General features: G+C 43.9%; 1 protein-coding gene across 1 annotated transcript in view; it reads left to right on the forward strand.

Annotated features, from left to right (window-relative positions):
• The window catches only part of PARM1 (prostate androgen-regulated mucin-like protein 1), a 97,901-nt gene extending 78,532 nt beyond the window's left edge, over positions 1-19,369 (forward strand). The window contains exons 3-4 of the mRNA XM_058547265.1: positions 7,166-7,244; positions 18,468-19,369. Coding sequence (XP_058403248.1) covers positions 7,166-7,244; positions 18,468-18,552 — 164 coding nt within the window. The 3' untranslated portion in view covers positions 18,553-19,369. The remainder of the gene's footprint in view (positions 1-7,165; positions 7,245-18,467) is intronic.
• The last annotated feature ends 1,000 nt before the right edge of the window (positions 19,370-20,369 follow it).

A 20,369-nucleotide genomic window follows, 5' to 3' on the forward strand; every position in this document is an offset into this window, starting at 1 on the left:
ACTGTATTTCATACATGTATATCTTGTATGTATGTGTATAACTATCCACAGCTATGTATGTATGTCAGTATTAATTATATACTAGAATAAGTTTACTAAATTGTGCCATACAAAGTAGAAGGGCAAACATCTAGAAAAACAGTGCTCAATATGAGCAGATGTCATTGGGCATGATTTCCAAGAGAACATTGGACTTGAGAAGGTTCTTGCAAATCTTCCCTCTGCCCAAAACACTTCCATGGTCCCCGTTCCCCACAATGTCAAGCCCAAACACCATGTCTGGCTGTCAGAATTCTCCATGATTTGGTCCTGAGTACCCAACCATTTCGTGGTCCCTATTTATTTCCACACAGTCTCTTATATAGACTTTGGCCTTAGTTTTGTCACCTCTATAAATGATGTGACCTTGGGTAAGTCACTCAGTGAATCCCCCAGTATGGCCATCTCCTAATCCATAAAGTGAAGGGGCTGGGCTATGCAAGGATCTCAGCAGTCCCCTTCATTGTGCTAATTTACAAAGCACTTCATCTCATTTGATCCTCCCAGCAGCCCTATGAAGTGAAGAGGACAGGGATTATCCCATTTTTTAGATAAGGACACTAGTTGAGGTGTTTCTGTCTCTAGACTTAGTGCTAATCCTTCAAGCCTGGAAATGTTAGGTGTCTGTTCTCCATCTAGCTGGTTCCTGCCTCAAACCTTCATTGCTGCCTGTTCAAGTCCTGCCCATCCTTCAGGAACAGCTTCATTCCCACCTCTTCCCAGGACTGCGCCAGCTTTTATAGACAACCCTCCCCCCCACCCCCGAATTAGAGGCAGAAATACAGAGTTTGGTACCACCCACCTCTCACCTTACCTACCTGCCTATCTGTCCATCTAATCCTACACTCCCTCACATGGTTCCCGGCCTGGGCAGTGAATCCTCAGAGTGCTGCTGTTGCTTCTCTCCACCTTGCGCTGTCCTAGCTCGAGAGGAGCCTGTGGAGCTCATTCAGGAGAAGCTTGTGGCATTGATTTGGGGTCAGAGGAAGATAAGCTTAGCTTTCCTGGTGTGGGGTAGAGTAGGAGGAAAACTGGGAGTGAAATTCAAGCAGAATTCAAGGCCAGAAGTCAAAGTGACCTTCAATAATGGTAAAATTAGGGTCCACCTAGGTGATTGGATCCCAAAACTGAGATCTTGTTCACTTTTTCTCTCCCGTATCACAACCTACACACACGTTCGTGCACACACACACAGACACACGCCCCAAAGCAAATTGCAGCTGCCATGCACCCTGGGTTATTTAACGTACTGCAATGTGCAGCATTTGGCAGCGCTCTCTGCAGTTATTTTGGACCACAACACATGCTGGAAACCAACGACATGGACCTTCTTGGGTCATCGTTCTGTGACTGTTGTCTGCTTCTAACTAATCCTCCTCCCAATTAATCTGAATGATTAAGCTTCAACCCACCGTGACCGGTACCTACAAGAGGACCCAAACCACCACCCAGCCCCAAGCTAGGCCCTGATTCCTGGACAGCCAGCAGAAGCAGACAGAGCATGTGCCAGAGCAGCAGGTTTTACCCGCAAGCAGACTCGGATCTAACACTAGACCCAGGGTGGCAGGAGAGCCTGGTGGGTAATAACATGGACTCTGGAGCCTGCACCTGTGTCCCAGTTCCTCTAATTACCAACCATGTGGCTCTGGGCCCTTAGTTTCTCTCTGCCTCCGTTTCCTCGTCTGTAAAATGGAGATAATAAGAGACCTACCTTATAGAGTTTTTGTGAGGATTACATGAATTAAAATAAGTGAAGCTCATAGAACAGTCTCTGGCACAGAGTCAGTAACAAGAAAGTGTCAGTTTTTATTATTTTATTGTTGTCATTTATTACTACTCTTATCATTGTTCTTTAGAGGAAGGAGTTGTGATACGAGACTATAGCTGTAAAGATGAAAGACCTTTTTCCTGGTGTAATAAAGAGAGATTCAGGCACACACAGAGGTCTCACCTTCAAGCCCCTTTCCTCCCCAGTCACCCACTTCTCTCCTCCAGCACATGCGCAGACACGTGCTTTTAAAAGGAAAGAATTCCTTTGAGACAAAATGTTCTTTTCCTCTTGTGACCTTGACTGAAGGAGCCACCACACACTCTGAAGTGGCCATCTACTTCTCTTCTCCATTTTTCACCTGCTCTCTGGACCAAGGGAAGGAAAGAAAAGAGCAAGAATATTGAAAAACAGTCAAGAGGTTTGTTAAAGACTTCTCAGAATAGACCAGACATGCACACACATACCCAGGAACTTGGTCAAAGTGCTTACACAGTAATTCTAAATAAGCTGACTGTTGAATTTCCAAGGAGAATGTAGTTCAGGATTCATCTACAGAGAGGAGCAAGACACTCACCTTCTTTTCGTCACCCTTGAGAACTTCCCACCATCATCTCCTCTGCGGCCCCCTCCGCCCCCACCCCCCACCCCCGCCAGCCCCGGCTCTCTCAGAGCAATAACAGCTTTCTTAAAGAGCCTAGTAAAGCTCTCTCTTTCAGAGGCTGTTCGGGTTCACGCCATCACATCCTAATATTCTCATTTTGCATACAATTGGCCAGTATCGTGCCGAAGAGGTCAGATGAAACATTTCTTTCATGTTTAAAGTGGGAAAAAAAGAAAATCCTTCAGTGAGAAGAGTCCCCAGAGGAACATTTAAGGTTTGGGAATCTTGCTAAGCCCAGGAAGACAGGAGGGCATCTTTAGGTCAAGTGAGGGGGAGATAGTTTGGACAAGAGCAGAGCTCCTTCTGAGTATGCAAGATGTCCTGAGTCTGTGAAGGGCTAGTAGGAGTGTGGTGGGGGGAGGGGGGCATGTCTGTGGCGTGGGAGGCAGGCAGTGGGGGAGAGAGCCCTTAAAATGAGGCCACAGTTTATTCCAGTGCCGTGCAGGACACGGAGCAGAGTCAAAGCAGGGCGGGTGGTGACCTCCAGGGTCTGGCCAGGTCTGACCAGGAGCATGGCCTCTGGGAGTTTGCTCTGGCTTCGAGGGGATTATCTGACTCCATTCAGACAGTTATTCCTAAAATAATTCTCCTGCAGCTCGGTCATCCATAGGGGCTTGCAAGCTGGGGTGGTTGGACCATGGCTGTAGAGTCAGAGGAGTGAATACTCAGATCTAAGACCTGGAGCAGGAGGTTCCAAGATGGATAGGTGGAGAGCCTGCTGCTGGGGACTTTCTTAGCACAGTAATTGGGCTCAAAAACTGCCAAACTGCCGGTTACCTTTATGTGTGTGTATGTGTGTGCCAATATTACACCCATTCTTTCAACATTAATTAAATGAGTTAAGTACCCACTATGCGCTAGAGACTGTGCCTGGTGCTAAGAGTGTGGGCAGAAGAGGGAAGAGATGCAAGATGAATATGATTAGAATCTGCCTGGGGAAGCTCATAAACACAGCACAGAATGTTTGAAAGAGCAGACGCAGAGCTGAGAACACACAACACCACTGTAATTTGCTTGGGGGTGTCAGAAAGGCTTCTCAGAGAGGTTGATATTTAGTTGTCAGGAAGAAAGAGTAGGAGCTGGCCAAGTTGAGAAAAGGGCCAGGGGAGGTAACCAGTGTATTAATGATTAAAAATGCAAACTCTGGAATGAAACAGTCCTGGGTTCAAATGTTAGCTTAATCATTTACCAGACTGAAAAACTTGAATCAAGTGCTTAATCTCTCTGAACGTTAACTTTCTCTTCCATAAAATGGGAATGATTCTACTCATCTCATAAATAGAATTAAACAGGATGATCACTGTAAAGTTCTTGGCACAGTGCCAGCCCAAAGTAACCACCTACAAGTGTAGACTATGCTATTTATTCTTCAGCCTGTTCCCAGTTTTTTGTTGGGGGTTGTTATGAAAGCGGCGAAATGACACCCCCGAGAAATCCCAGCCTTCAGAGAGGCCCAAAATTCGAGGAAGCTTTGGCTCATGGATCTTCAACAGCCCTCTGGTCAGGCAGAACACGGTGGAATGTGCTAGCACAGTGGAATATTCTGGCATCTCGGCTTATAAAATATACAGATAAGTTTCTTCCAATTCTCTCTTAATTTCTTCTGGCTCCAGGGCTTTACAGCGTGAGTCACACCCAGTCTGTAACAGCGCAAATCTCAGTGAGGAGGAACAGAAATGCCAGCCACCTTCCCATCCCCCACTCCCAGAGCACTGCCCACCTAGTGTCCACACCTTCCTCACAGGGCAGAGCCTCCCCTGCCCCAGCCACACCTTCCTCATTTTCCTTCTCCCTGCACCACTTTGAAAAAAGAGTCAGAGGAGAAGGGGAATTCCAGTTTGGCTTACACAGAACTCAGGGGGAAATGACATTTGTTTTCACAAGGAGGAAATCAAGCCTTTTCAGTTACCATATGAGGTTGTGCTGATGTTGGCTCAGCAACCCCCTCATATGCTCAAACTGTGATGCCCTGAGGTGTGGAACTTCCCAGGGTGAGGTTCCCGGCTGCTTCTGAAGGTAGCAGCTGCTGCAGCCTGAGAGCCAGCTCAGGACACAAGACCTCCTAGGCTGGGAGCCTGATAGAGATCTTCTTGTTCCAGAAGTCGCTGGCTCCCATGGCTGCCACCCTCTGAGAAGAGCCAGTGGGTGGCAGAATCATTAGTAAGGTGGTCCAAATATTTAAGTACAATCTATTTACCTCACATGTTTTGGCCTCACATTGGGCAGTACCAACCCTCAGAAGTGCCCCTTTGCTCAGCTGCACTGAGGGGCCCATCAGGTGGAAAACCGCCTGCTCATTCCAGCTCTGGTCTCGTGGGCTCTTCTCTGTGAACAAGAAAGAAGAGCCCCATCTGAACACTGGGGTTACACCCAGAGCTAGACAGTCACCAGTCACACAGAGGGGAAGCGGGTCACTCGATCACTTGCTGTTTTAGAAAAAAAGAACAGCACTTGAGTTGGGGAACTGCCTGATTTATCTTTAGAAAGAGGTGGTATATAAATAAGTTAAATAAATTGCAGAGTTAGAGGAGATCCAATGCTTTGAGTTAGGGAAGAAACTTTGAAAAATGTCACCGCTGCGATTTCCTATATTAAACCATCCCTGGGGCAAGAAAGAAGAGTCTCCTAGGGAAATCAACTATATTCCTCCTCTTCTCCCATCTTTTTAAAGGGGAAAGTTAAATTAAAAGGTCTGTTTTTAAAGCTGCTCCTAATTGCAATCACTGTATCTTTTTGAAGCTTGAAATACCCCCATCACCTCATCTTGCAGTAATAATCCTCATTTCACAAGCTCTTAAAAGAGCTGTTAAGAGGCTTCAGTGAACTTTGAATTGTTCTGATTTCAGCACAGTTTGGAGGCCGAGAAGCCAAGCGCAGCCTGTCAAAGTCGGAGTGGAGGTTTTCCACAAGGGGATCTGACCTTGAACTTCTTCTACTTGATCCAGTCTGCACATTTGAGCGTTTAGTGCCATAATTCTACCTTTACAATAGTAAAAAGGGGAAGAGGGATGCACTGATAATTATACTAACCTGGCTCTAAAGGATTCTAGGAGCAAGGAGATGGGCATGTGTGTGTCCAGAAGTGTGGAAGCTCTGAAATGGTGCTATATGGCCAGTCTGTGTAGACACATCAAGCTCTGGTCTTAATCGCAATGGTGGCAATGAACCTCCTTGCCTCTCTTTTGGAAATTATAACCACTGGGGGTATGGATGTCTGATGTAGCTTTCTTTCACCCAGAACTTTTGGGGAGTTACTAAAGAGTTAATAAGTAGACTGATTTGCTTCTGAGCTCTGCTCTAATTCCTTTGGTGGAAGGGCTAATGAGAAGAACAATATACAAAAGCCATTCATAAGAGTGGGAAAAAAATAAAAGGAGAAATGGCAAGATAATCTACAAATGATTAGTCTCAAAAAATGTGGGGCAGATCCATCACCTTTGAAATCTGGTACACAAGAGATGGGCACTGATCCAGGATGGTACATTTTGGATAGGACTTTAGCTTGGTGCACATGGCATCTCATTTAATCCTCCTAAAATCGTGTGAAAGGGCAGAGTGGCTACAGGTGAGTCGTATACGAGTGGACAGATTTAAGTAAATAGCCCGTGGTCACACAGCTAATTATGGCGGAACCACACCTGAATCCACATATTCAGACTCCAGATCTCTGATGCTCTTTCCAATGTGTTTCAGAGTCCCGTTCATTTGCTGAAGTGGTAAATAATTTCCCCGTGGCCTGAGAGGGTAAATGGAGTCCCTAACACCAGCTGTACTGCCCAAGCTTTAACTGTTAGGGGACAAGAGCCCAATTGATTCTGGGTATTTCTAAGGTGAAATAACACTGAAGTATATACATTATTAGTCCAAAGCTCACACAAAAAGAGTGTTGTGCTTCAAAACAGTAATCTTTGGAAGCAGTATGGTTATTCTTACCAGGCTACGTGCTCAAAGAGTTGTTTTTTTTTAACTGCCCATTAATAGTTGCCTTTGGAAGCAGACTTCAAATTACACAGTAAAACATTCTTGTTACTTTATAATTGCACCTGGTTATTTCTACAAACAAAACATAGGCTTATCTACCAGACGTGACCTTATTTTTATACCAAACTTGACATTATTCTCTGCAAAATCGAATTTACCTTTCAAGGATAAAAACTGGACACATTTCCCCAAGAGGAGTTTTAAAAAATGTTTTGATTTGACGGCATCATTAAAATTAGTGCATCTCCTACCAAGATGACCCTTTTGAGGTGGACGTTACTGATACACCCGTGCGGTTCTGGATTATTAAAAAAACAACCACATTACTTTGTCATGAGCCTTAGGTAAAACATTCTAAGTCTTCCGGTATTTTGCAAGTGGCAGAAAGACAAGTGACAGCCTATAAAAGAAGAAAAGAGGACATCAGGAAATTTTAAATCCATGACCCCTGCAAACAGTAGCAACAGCAGCAACAGAATGGTGTCATTCTTAAAAAGATAATCAAATATTATGGTGGACTGTTCTCTGAACTCCAGGCCAGTCAAAAGGTCTTAATAAACATTGGTCATTTACTGAACCTCACCTAGCATGAGAAGCATTTTGGTAACAGAATTAAGATCCTGGGTTGCGTTCCAGCTCTGACTTCTGCACAGAATGGTCTCAAATGAATGCCCTTCCTTCATCTTCTTTCCCGTGCCTTTCCTCCTTCACAGGCAGCATCGCCGCCATCACGGTGACAGTCATTGCCGTTGTGTTGTTGGTGTTTGGAGTCGCGGCGTATCTGAAGATCAGGTGAGCGCACCTTCCTCTTCTTTGTGAAGAACAGGATTCCATGTTGTCGGGCTCCAGGCTGAGAGCTGTTTTGCTGAGTGCTTGTTTCTTGATAAGTATCTGAGGTCTCAGAAATATTGGCAGGGAAGTGAAAATGGCCAGCGTACTCCACACTGGGCAGGGATAGATGGTACAGTATCTGAAAACTGGCAAAGCAGAAGAAACAACCTGGAATATAGAGCATGATGATGTAATGAAACGAGAAGGAAGCCGGAGTCAGGAGATTGAGGCCTTGGCCCTCTGCCCTTGGCTCACTCACCTCATCACCCTGAGAAAGCCACTCGCCTCCTGAACCTCAAGGTGTCTCATCTGTGAAATGGAGGAGAGGGGTGGCTTAGTGCTTCCTGAACACTGATATGTTCTGAACACTGATGTGTGGATGTGTACCCAGTCTATAAAGCAAAATCTCGAAAATATAAGGCAAGCGTAGCATTTTCTGTAAAATTGGTTTTTTCCCCTGAGATTATGTCCTTGTATCTTTGGTTTTAAAATATGTTTTATTTTATGAAATGAAGATGATCACAGATGGTAGCTGAGTTTTTATTTTCCTTAGCCGAATAGAAAGTTGCAGTAGTCTGTGAATCCCTCGCTTTTCTTGTCTACTGCTCTGTGAAATCCCAGGACATTACTCACCCTGAGTGTCCTTCCAGCTGTAAAATGCCAAATGGCAAGTAGCAGTCTGATTTGCCAGTCTGGGCACTGCCTGTAACAAGGGACAGAAGGACACGTGCCGCCATGATGAGCACAGCCACTCCCTGACCTCAACACTTCTCCTCAGACCAGCTGGAGCCATCTTATGGAAGCTCCTCTGACCCTGTCACTCCTCCCTCAGAAGCCCCCAGTGGCTTCCCCCTGCGCTTAGAATTAACCCCTCAGCTTGGCCCTCAAGTTCATTCATGGAGCCGCCCCTGCCTACCTCTTCTCACTCATCACCGTCTTTCTCTCCCTCTTAACCGCTTAGCTGCAGTCACACTGGCTTCCTGTTCAATTCTTAGAACACACCAGGTTCTTTTTCTCTCCAGGCCCTTGGCTCTTGTTGGTCCCTGTCCCTGAAATGCTTTTCTTGTAGCTCTTCCTCATGCGTGGCTTTCACGTCACATCCTCCAGGAGACGTCCCCTCCAGTTTGGTGCCCCTGTTATTTATTCTCTTAGCGCCTCAATTACTTTCATCCTGGCTGTTATCCCTATTATTTTGTTTGTTTTTTATTTATTTGTTTGCTTGTTTATTGTCTCTTTTCCCCACCACAAAGTAAGCTCCATGAGGACGTAGACTTTATCTGTGAGCACAGTGCTGGCACACAGGAGATGCTCGCTAAGTTGAATAAATGAACAAGTACACGTAAGCACACTCCATCCCCAGGCACTGTCGTGCACACACACACTCCTGACTGACTTCTCTTCCCCGAAGCCATGCTTCTTCCTCAAGAGGCTGTGCCCGCCCTGTGCTTCCCTCCTGCCCTTGTTCACCATGGGAGTTCATGTATTTAACTTCTCTTCTCTGTGCACACATCCTCTTTACTGCCCTTTCTCGTTTCCTCTAGTCACCCCAGTCCAGACCAACACCCACTAGGGAACTCTCCCCTCCGCCTTCCCTTTTCTCTCCCTCCATCTTTTGTTTTAAATGTGCACCAAATGAATCTAATGATGGTGTCAAGCATGAGAGTGCCTTGTAATATCACCTTTAGGTAAGGTACAAAGAACAGGAAAGCCAAGTTTTCAAAGAGAAATTGAAATTAAAGGGCCAGCATTACCTGTGTCTAAAAGCCTTTATAAAAGAATCCAGAGGTCTTCTTCAAATTTAAAAAAAAAAAAAAAACTTTCTCTTCATTAAGTCTATACTTCCTTGAGCAGCAAACTTAATTTTTAATTTTATGAAATTGTATCTTACTGAATGATGCCCTTTTCCATCTGGCTTAATTGCTAGTTTATCACTGTAGACACACTGTATTTTAATTATGAGTTAAATTGGCTTTTATGAACTAGTTGGGAACCTCATTCCCGGTTGGTATCAGAGTTTCTCTTTGTGTCTGGGGGAGGAGGAGGCTAAAAAAAAGAAACTTATGGATAAACTTTAGAGTCATTTTGGAACCACCAGTGGTGAGTTTCTGAAGGGCTAAGGTCACCAAAAATGCAACCTCCACTGGAGTGTGGAGCGAAATAGAAACACTTCCCTCTTGTCACATACTTGCCAAAAATGATGTTGAAATAACCTAAGGACTCTTCCTCTTGACTCCAGGCAAGAATTGAGCTTTACCACCTCAAACTTTCCGCTGACTATAGACAGGCAGTCTAGGACAGTGATTAAGAATTCATACTCTAGGGGCCATCCCCATGGCGTAGTGGTTAAGTTCGCGCACTCCGCTGCTGGCGGCGTGGGTTCGGATCCCAGGCGTGTACTGACGCACCGCTTGTCAAGCCATGCTGTGGTGGCATCCCATATAAAGTGGAGGAAAATAGGCACAGATGTTAACCCAGGGCCAGTCTTCCTCAGAAAAAAGAGGACAATTGGCGTGGATGTTAGCTCAGGGCTGATCTTCCTTACAAAAAAAAATAGAATTCAGACTCTAGAAACAGGGAGATTTCAGTTGAAATCCTAGCTCTACCACTTTCTAGCAGGTTCTAGTGTGACCTGAGCACGTTACAGAGCTTCACTAACCTTCACTTCCCTCCCTTATAAAATAAGGGCGGTAATTTTAAGTACTTGGTAGCATTTTTGGGAGGATTAATGGACACTGCTTCCCAAGTACATAGCACTTCCATCATCATTGCCATCATCAAAGTCGTCAACTGGAAGAGACCCCAGCACCACAGTTGCTTGATAGGTAGTTACCGAGCGTTAGCCATGGACCAGGCACTCTTCTCAGCAGTGGGGTCACATCATGATGACACACAGTCCTGCCATCACAGAACTTACTGTGTTTGGAAAATTTTGCTAGTAGGCCATTAAAATTGGTTCTAATGAGTGCTGATTAAAATTGTGTAACATTTTATTTTAAAAATTTAAAGTATATTTTCTCCAGGCATTCTCAACACCAGATCAATTTGGTGAATGATTAAGTTGAGTTAGTCACTGTTTCTCTCCCCCATGTAGGTCCTCCCTTTTAAATGTAAAAAGGCCCCAGTGGTATAAGTATAAGGTTGCTATTTATCTTTGGCATTACAAACTTAAGTGTGGATAAAGCGATCAGACTCCTGCTTAGAAACCCCCTAAGGAAAACCCCTATCTGCTACTCTATTAATTATTTCGGCAAAATGATAACATAAGGAGGTTAATCGCTCTCATGAATCTTAGGGCTGTGCTAAAACCCTTTCAAGTGTTATTTTGCCAGATTCTTGGAAAGCCCCACTAATCATTAATTAAAAATACATTTGGTTCAATTGACAGATGTGGGTGTGTGTGCGTGTGTGTGTGTGTGTGTGTGTACCTAAAGTTGGGTTGTGCCTTGGTTGGAAATTTATTATGCTCCTATCATCCCAGATTTCTGAGAACAATAACGTGACAAGAGGTCCGTTGTCTGTGGCCTTTTAGCTCACTTGGCTGCAGCAGCAAGTGACTGAAATCGCAGCCCATGAGGGAGCCATTAGCTTCTGGCCTGCAACCATGGCTGTCGCCTGGGCCAGCCAATGTCCCTGCAAATGCAAAAGAAGAGTCCGCTTGAAAGGGCAGCCTCACAACCAGAAAAAGGGCATGCCTTGCAAGCTCTGCTAACCGTGGCTCAGTAGTTTCACCTTTTTCTCAAATTCTAATTCCCTCTGAAGGCACTGGTAAACTCATTAGCATCTGTTTTCACACTCCTATTCTTCAGGGACCCATGACCCCTAGTTTTGTCACAGTGTCCACTGCCCAGAGAGCCACATCTTTCAGTAAACTAAGCCCCTTTTGGATGAGGCTTATAAAAATGAACTGCCCTGAACCTTCCAGGGCTCCACTCAATTATTGACCTTCCATTTTAACCAGCAGCAGTATGGCGTGGGGGGAGGAACGTGGGCTTTGCAGTCAGGCTCAACACTGACCCTTCTGGGTACTATTTAAGCGGCCTTGGGCCACTTATAATCTCCTTGATCTTTAATTTATTCAGCTGCAAAAGTACTGCTGACAACACCTATCTTTCAAGCTTGTTTTGAAGATGAAAGGAAGAAATCAACATAGAGCACCTGGAGGGACCACAGAGCATGGAGGTTAAAAACATGTACTTGAGGGCAAGTTTAGTAATCACTCTGTGCTCAGTTTCTTCATTCGTAAAATGCGACTGTAATACTAAGACCTAAGTCTGGATGGTTATGAGGATTAAATCATGAACAAATAAACATTCAGTGCTGGGTACTAGGTGAGGGTGATGGAAGGGCTACCTACTGTTGCTATTGTAATTGTTGTTGTTAAAACACGGCTTACTACTTAGGAGCTCAGCAAAATGGTAGCTGCCAAGAGTCCCATTCAGTAGGCATCAGGAATTCAAAGGAGAAGAGAGAGGAGGAGGAGGAAGATGGTGCAGCAGCTCAGTTTTCTATTATGTATTGATGTGCGGGCTTCCATGTTCCATTTTGACAATTTCAACTGTGCTATTTCTAAAGGCCTGTGGACTTGCATCCATGTTATACAGAGATGTTATTACAGGGCTTGTTTGCAACTTTAAAGGAAAGCAGGGCCGGCCTGGTGGCTTAGAGGTTAAGTGCGTGCGCTCTGCCACTGGCAGCACAGGGTTCAGGTCCGGCGTGCACCGACGCACCGCTTCTCCCGCCATGCTGAGGCCGTGTCCCACATACAGCAACTAGCAGGATATGCGGCTATGACATACAACTATCTACCGGGGCTTTGGGGGAAGAAAAGGAGGAGGATTGGCAATAGATGTTAGCTCAGAGCCGGTCTTCCTCAGCAAAAAAAGGAGGATTAGCATGGATGTTAGCTCAGGGCTGATCTTCCTCACAAAAAAAAAAAAAAAGGAAAGCAAAGGCCCTGCCTGCCTCTTGCAGAAGGCTGTCTTTAATTAGTGATGATTGAAGAATGAAGTAAGTCGGTTTGGTTTTGTTTAAATTGGCTCAAAACTGTTCAGCCACGAGATAATCCCCTACTCGAGAGTCCGTATCTGCTATCGCCAGCAGTGTGGATGCTGCTATAATTAGGTGTGCTGGTAACTCAGACAGACAACAGGGGCTGTTCCCTGCACAAAAATAAATGTGATCTTGATTTGTAGACACGACAGGGCCTGGCTCTTAAGGCATTTTGTTAGAAGTCACCTGTTTTGCTTTAAGTCTTCTATTATGATTACATTTTATACGACTGGATTCCTTCTGGTGGTGGTCAGGCTTAAAGAGTAGGCTCAGCCAGCCATAAAGGCTAGGAGCTTCCAGAATTTGTTACCTACAAGTTGCCTTTTTCAAATCAGCTTTTGGCTTTCTGTAGGTCTAGTTGACTTGATTCTCTACCTCAGTGGTTCTCCAGCTTTAATGTGCGTACGAATCAATGGGAAAGCTTATTAAAAACAGTTTCCTGATCTCATTCATCCCCATAGGTTCTCATTTAGTAGGTTGGAGTGGGGCCCATGCATTGGCATTTCTTACCAGCTCACAGGTGATGCCAATGCTGCTGGTCTGAGGACCATACTTTGAGTAACCCTGCTCTACCCTCATTCCCTAACACTCCAAACACACACTTTGCTCTAGAGTTGCCCAGCTGTTCATGCCTCTGTTACTTTGAACATGCTGATCCCTCTGTTGGAGGTGTTTGGTTCACCTCTTTTTAATCTGGCTAATTCCAAGGCTAGCTCAAAAGACACCCTCTCTGGGAAGCCTCCTCCCACCCTCTCCATGGTGGGTTCCTTTGTACCACTCACTTCTCTGTCCTGGAATCACTGCGTTCTCTGCCAGTCTTCTCCACTAGAATGATATAAAGCCCCCAGCAGTACCTGACATAATAGTTGCTTTATAAACATTTGCTGGCTGAGTGAAGGATTCTGGGTAGGGACGTTTGGGGTGTGGCAGCAGTATTTGTTTATTCCAAATCCAGAGAAACTAGGTATAGAGAAGGGGAAGCCATTGGAATCTGTTAAACCATAGACTTGCTCTAGTTACCTTGTGACTCTGAACTTGCTTACAGATAGACAAGTGTTCCAGTGTGCAGGCCGCCTCTGTGTTGAGTGTCTGCCAATATGATATCTGGCAGATAATTTTAAAAAATAAAATAAATTTTATCTGCCACTTCAAAATAAAGGTGATTATTTAAAGATAAGTTTGAAAGTGACTTCTTTTTAAAAGAAACCCAGACTATGGAAAGAACACTTTGAAAATGAATGTTTGGAAATGTTTCTCATTGGGATTTTGGTAGAAAGAAGACAGAACTGACAGGATTCCTGAATTGTGATACTCATTCTGCCACTAACTTGCTATGGTAACTGTGGGCAAATGAAATCATCCCTAAGGTCACAGTTTTCTTAGCTTCAAAATCATAGCTTACAATGTCAATTTCTTAGTTTTGACAAATGTGCCATGGTTTTGTAAGATGTTCACATCAAGGGAAGCTAGGGGAAGGCCATATGGGAATTTATCTTTGCAGTTCTTCTATAAATCTAAAATCATTACAAGATAAAGTTTATTTTTAAAAAATTATAGTCCAGTAGCTACCACACAGATGTGCTGTTTGCTCCTGCCCCAGAGCCTTTGCACTTGCTGTTCTCTCTGTCTCTGTGGTATAGCCCAGGCATCCATATGGTTCATCTGCACCCCCTTTCTGTGTCTGCTCAAATGTCGTCTTAGTGAGACTTTCCCTGATCACCTATTCAAAATTACAATCCTCACCTCCCATGGGGAATTCCTCACTTCCCCTTCCCTCTTCATTTTCCTCCATGACACTGATTACCATCTGCCATATTATTTTTCATGTCGTATTTATTGTGTCTACCCCCACTAGAATGTGAGATCCCTTAGGACAGGGATTTGGTCTTTTCGTTCACTGAAGTATCCCCCAGGCTCCAGAATAGAGCCTGATAGATGGTAAGTTTTCAATGAATAGTTAAATGAAAGGAGTCAGGCAGGGAAATCACAATCAGAGAAAGCAAGCCACCAGCGGAAATAAAGGGGACAGTGACAGCTGCACCAAGTAGCTTTGCTAATGGATGATAAGAGTCTAAGGCTTAATTACTAATGACTAATGAGCTGCAAGTTCAGCTGTGTTTTCCCAGCACTAAGTCATATCTTATTCATCTTTATATCTCTCCTTCTTAGCACATAATAAGCACTAATGATTGAGTGGCAAGACCCGCATGACTATAGAGGAGAGGACTTTGTGAGGAATAGCAATAAACTAGGTTGGAGACTTGATGGCGAACTGGGCTTGATCCTTATAAAGGAGAAGGTGTTTTCTAAAATATGTTTGTTTCAACACAAGGCATCATTCATTTTCAAAGACAATTGAGTTCCATTAAGTATTAATGTTACAGTTATCTTAAAATAGGTACCATTCCATGGTTGTGGAGAAGGCCTCAAACCACAAATATCACCACCACATCTGCCAGTTGTCACCAACAAGGCATCACCAATTGGAGTGGGGGGCAGGGGGAGTGGAGAGGGCTGCTTCCTATTAGAGCAAAGCCCCTTGTGAAGGAAGCATAGAGTCAGGGGCTTAACATAAGTCATTCCCTATTTTGTCCCGGCAGGTTCTGCTTTCAGCGAACTAAACAGTACAATACAGTAGAACAACTTTGACAACAAGCACAGTGCATTGACTAACAGGGACTTTGAGCACTGTGCTGAGGGCTTTAAAGCCACATCATCGCATGGGAGAAATTCAGCTGTAATTCTCTTTCCTCTTCATATCTTTAAGGTCAAAATGGCGGCTTTGACCCTTTGAGTTCTTTAATAAGATATTTTCACTTTGCCGCAATTATATGGCTCAATGAATTACCACAGGCCTACTAATCACTGCTGGTATTGACCCAGCAAACTCCATATATACTGTTTATATGCTAATAGATGTGAGCAGTTATCATCAAATATTTATAAAAGAACCACTGCATCAAGAGCAACATATGAGATGTTCAGAAAATTAGAAGAAAAGTAAGACATGGTCTGCCCCCAAGAGGGTTGCCATCAGAGGGAAGCCAGGGTCCAGCAAGTAGAAAACAGAGCTGTGTTGGATGGGTGCCAGTCTTTACAACAAAACTGAGTAAACACAACTGCTTTGACCCAATGATGAAGTCATTCGTACAGATTGCTGTTCAGAGTGCAATTAGATGAAGAAGTGTCCCATCATAGAGCCAGGAGACCTAGGTATTGGTACCAGCTCTACCATTAAGTCACATGGACAAAGTCACCTAGATTCCTTGAGCCCCACTTTCCTAATCTTTTCACCTCTTAGACTCCACAAATGCCAATCTGAAAACCTCCCCCACTTCCAACTGAAACATGCCCTGATTTAAGAAGTTCTGACCTAGAGAAATAGTTTAAAATGATCGCTTGGGCCGGCCCCGTGGCTTAATGGTTAAGTGCTCGCGCTCTGCTGCTGGCAGACCAGGGTTCGGATCCCGGGCGTGCACCGATGCACTGCTCCTCTGGCCATGCTGAGGCCGCGTCCCACATACAGCAATTAGAAGGATGTGCAACTATGACATACAGCTATCTACTGGGGCTTTGGGGGAAAAATAAATAAATAAAATTTAAAAATAAATAAATAAATAAATAAATGAAATGATCGCTAATTATTCCCCCTTATCACACACACACAAAAATGTGTTTGTCTTACTCCTTCTATGGTATTATAGAATTTATCCAAACCTGACTTGAATCCCAGCACACCCGATATCTTCTTGTTTAGGCTCGTTAATATATTAAAACAAGCCCTACAGGTTCAGTACATTCCCAAATGTGGTTTATCTATATCTCTTGCTTTGCTTTCCCCATTTATCAGCATTTTGCTCAACTCACTGTTTGTTCAAACGAGTAGGCCAAGAAAAGTGAAAGGTCTGTCTTTTTCCTTTATTTTACTAGTGTTTGTGTCATAGACGGCTCTCCTAATACAGCAGATTCAGACAGCTCTGATCAAATAGTCTCGCCTCAAATTACCATAAGCAGTAAAACCTGATGACCAGAAGATTTTTAATCCTCTAACCCCGCTCAAGCATGATAGTAATTTTTAAAAACTCAAATCACAATAATATAAGGAGCTGGTTTTTTAACCATGCCTGGGGCGTAGGCTCAGGTGTTCCTGGTAGGAGGGAGACTCACTTTTCACTCAATTCCCTTTTATACTGTTTGCAGATTTGCCATGTGCTTGTGTAAGTTTCATTATAATAAAAATTAAAAAGCAATACTGGCCAACATTTATTGTGCATCTACTATGTGCCAGGCATTTCATATGCATTACCTCATTTAATCCTGCCAACAACCCTAACACAATTTTTTTTTAGGTTTCTCTGTTTTATAGATGAAGAAGCGGGGATTAAAAACATATTCAAGGACATACGTCTATTGGACCAACTGACACTTTATGGAAATAAAATTATGTGCTAGATATAGAAGTGCTGGGAGAAGTTACGTTACTGTACAAAAGCGAGGCAGACGTGCCCTGTCAGCAAAGCAACGTGGTTATTAGGTAGATGTTGGTCCGGCTTGCCACAGTAAGTCACGCCGGCATTTAGGCCCAGCTCCAGTCTCCTAATCCCCAGGTTTTTACTTGTTTATTCTATAGCTTCCATTTCTCAATCATCCTGTTAAAGGATTTGATTGGAATTGGAGGTTTTAAATGTGAGGAGAGTGTTGGCGATGGATGGCCGCCAGTGACCTCGTTCACCAAAACTGGCCTCCCCTATTCCCGTCGATCCAGAGATCAGCGGTGTGCTATTTGTGATCTCTTTCCTTCTCACACCCGCAGAAATGAATGTGGGCCTTTAGAGAAAACAAAGTATATTGTGGAACATCCTCAAGTTTCCAGGCCTATGGACTGGGTCAGCTGAGCCAGCCTTCAGGACAGAAATCAGAATTTTGAAGGCTAAGCGTTTGAAACCAGCACATCAAGGGTCTGGTTCTTTTCAACAGATCATCTCTTTTCAAGTGCCTGGCAGATGTAAATAAGCTTCCGAAGAGTGGCAGCCATTATTTTAGCAACAGATATAAGTATAGCAAATGCTTTTTGTGCCTCTCAGATTGTATTTTCATTTTGTTTGATTTTCATATCTAGCTGAGAAAGAAAGGAGGAGGATGGGCATGTTTCTCTGTACTATATATAGCATACCTGACTTCCAGTGGCAAGGTGTAACAACTCACATGCTAGCGTGAACCTCCAAGGCACCAGATGCTCATTTTTGTGGTGTTCTCCCAATCCTGTCATTAGTTTTAGTCATAAAATGACCATAATCTTCTCCAGGAAGCTGCCATCTTGTGAATAGATTGGCTTTTCAGGATGTATTTTTTTCCAATCACTTTTCCTTCCACAAACATTTATTGAGGATATTCTTCCAGATGCTGAAGATAGAGCTAAGAACAAATAAAACAGGCAAATATTCCATACATATGGTCTAGTTAGGGGAGAGAGGCAATAACAAAATAAATAAGTATATTATATAGCATGTTAGAAGGTGATGATACTATGAGAAAAATTAAGCAGAGAGTGCTGGGGGGGTGGGAGTTGCAAGTTTAAATAGAGTTCTTAAGGAAGGCCTCACTGAGAAGGTGACGTTTGTGCTTCTTTGTTCTATTTCTGTGAAGAATAAAATACCTAGGAATAAACTTAACCAAAGAGGTGAAAGATCTGTACACCGAAAACTATAAAACATTGCTGAAAGAAATTGAAGAAGACACAAAGAAATGGAAAGATATTCCGTGCTCTTGGATTGGAAGAATTAACGTAGTTAAGATGTCCATACTTCCTAAAGCAATCTATAGATTCAATGCAATCCCTTTACTTCTTATTAAATAGCCATGGAAATGGGGCCTCCTCCTTCTCCAGCACTGGAGGTCAAGGAGAGAGACAAGGACCAAGCTGATCTCAATGGAAGGTGCCAGTCGGGCTCCCAGCTGATCAGTCGTAACGTACAGAGTGTTTGTAGACTGGGACCTCCACGGTGGGTGGGTCTGTTGCCAAGGGGTTGTCTTCCCTCTTGTGGGCCCTGTGAGCCTCCCCAGGTTCAGCCTGCAGGCTGACCTCAGGTGGGAAACTTCTCCAAATAACCACAACCCTCTTCTCATTCCCAACAGGCATTCCTCCTACGGAAGGCTTTTGGATGACCATGACTACGGGTCCTGGGGGAACTACAACAATCCTCTGTACGACGACTCCTAACAAAGGAACATAGCCTGCGATGAGGAAGAACTGTTCTTTATTTATAAGTGCTTATCCAGTAGATTAATAACAAGTACCTGATGCACACTGAGCGACAATCTTAAGCCCTGTTTTGTTGGTATGGTTGTTTTGTTTTCCTCCCTCTCCTCTGGCTGCTACAACTTCCCCTTTCTGGTACAAAAAGAACCATTCTTTAAAGGTGAGTGGAGGCTGATTTGCAGCTGAAATGAGCCAACCATGAGCTGGCCAGGCCAGACCCCCATGGGGGAGGCTTCTGTACCCACCACAGGACATACCATGAGAGGACTGAGGAAGAGGGATCGAGTTGTTTTGTCGGGGTTACTTTAAGGGGAACTTTTTGTTTGTGGTATTTCTTAAGCTTTTATTTAGGAAATTACATTAACTCTCAATGAGGGGAAAGGAAATGAATACTGGGTGGATTTCCCCTATGGGTAAGGAAGCAGGGGTTTCTCAGATTCCTTTTTAACCTCTGTTTATCTGGTTGTGTCTGACAGGACCCCTGCTTGGCTCTACAAGCTGGATGCCAGCTTCATAGCTGCCTAATTAATGAAAGAGGAAACTAGATGTGTCCTGGAGGAGGCCAGCAGGCCGAGGGCAGAGTAGCGGGTTGCTGTCAGATCTCAGCCTGCCCTCTACCTCTTCTCCCCTCCAGGCCACGACAGCTTCTAAGGATGCCCCTTCTAGTCACCTGCAGCTGGGACCCCAGCCCATAAGCTTTCAACAGAGTTGCGTTTCCACAGGAGAAGGCTATGAGATGAGTTTAGTTAAGAAGAGAAGGGAGAGGCATGCGGAGTGAGGGCACAGTGGGGGGTGGGGGTAGGGTGGGAGGGAAGAGAGGAAGCTGACATGCATCGATTACTTCATTAGAGAAGTGGGAATCAGCCCTCAATAACTCAGAGACATCCACTCCTGGATTGGAGGAGCCCATAGAATTCTTGCTTTATACCCACAAAGCAGCTGGTTCACTGCCTTACTGTCCGTTGGATAATGGCTGTAAACTGTTTTAAAAAATTTTTTTTAAAGGCACTAGCCTATCTGCAATTGCTCAGTGAGGCATTTCCATGGGAAACAGACACCTTGATTAATCCATTTATTCTTCCCATACACTTACCTTACTAATTCTGTCCTTTAATAAATGGACACCCCTGGGTATACAGTCTTAAAATTCTGCATCACAAATTTTGAGAAAGAACTGATTATCTTTGCAGGCACCCATTTATTGTAATGGTTCTCAACCAGCAGGTGATTTTGCTCCCCTCAGGGGACATTTGAAAATGTCTGGTGACATTTTTGAGTGTCACAACTTGGGGGTGCTGCTAGAGGCTATGGATGCGCTAAATGTCCTGCAATGCACAGGGTAGCCCACCACAGCAAAGAATTAACTGACCCAAATGTCAATAGTGCTGAGTTTAAGAAACCCTGATTTATTGCAACTCCCATTGTGAAAAAACAAGACACTCCTCATTAGTAATATTTTTTATTTTAATTAACCGAAATGATTTCCTAAATTTTTATCTAAAAAAGTATTTAGTTTGTTGGCTGATGGGTTGTTTTTGGCATGCATGGTTGCCTTTTTATTTTTATGTGTTTTTTAGATAGCTTTATTTCATGGCTATAATTCTGTCCTCCTGTAACACCCGATATTAGCAACTGGCATCTTCTGTCCTGATTTCATGGAGTAGAAAACATATATTGGGTCCTGTTACAAAATGTGTTATATTGTCCTACAATGTCATAAAGAACTTGAAACTGGATCAATTTTTATTTCTAAACTTGGACCTGCTGCCATGACTCTG

This window comes from Diceros bicornis, chromosome 8, assembly GCF_020826845.1.
Source record: "Diceros bicornis minor isolate mBicDic1 chromosome 8, mDicBic1.mat.cur, whole genome shotgun sequence".
Taxonomy (NCBI): Eukaryota; Metazoa; Chordata; class Mammalia; order Perissodactyla; family Rhinocerotidae; genus Diceros; species Diceros bicornis.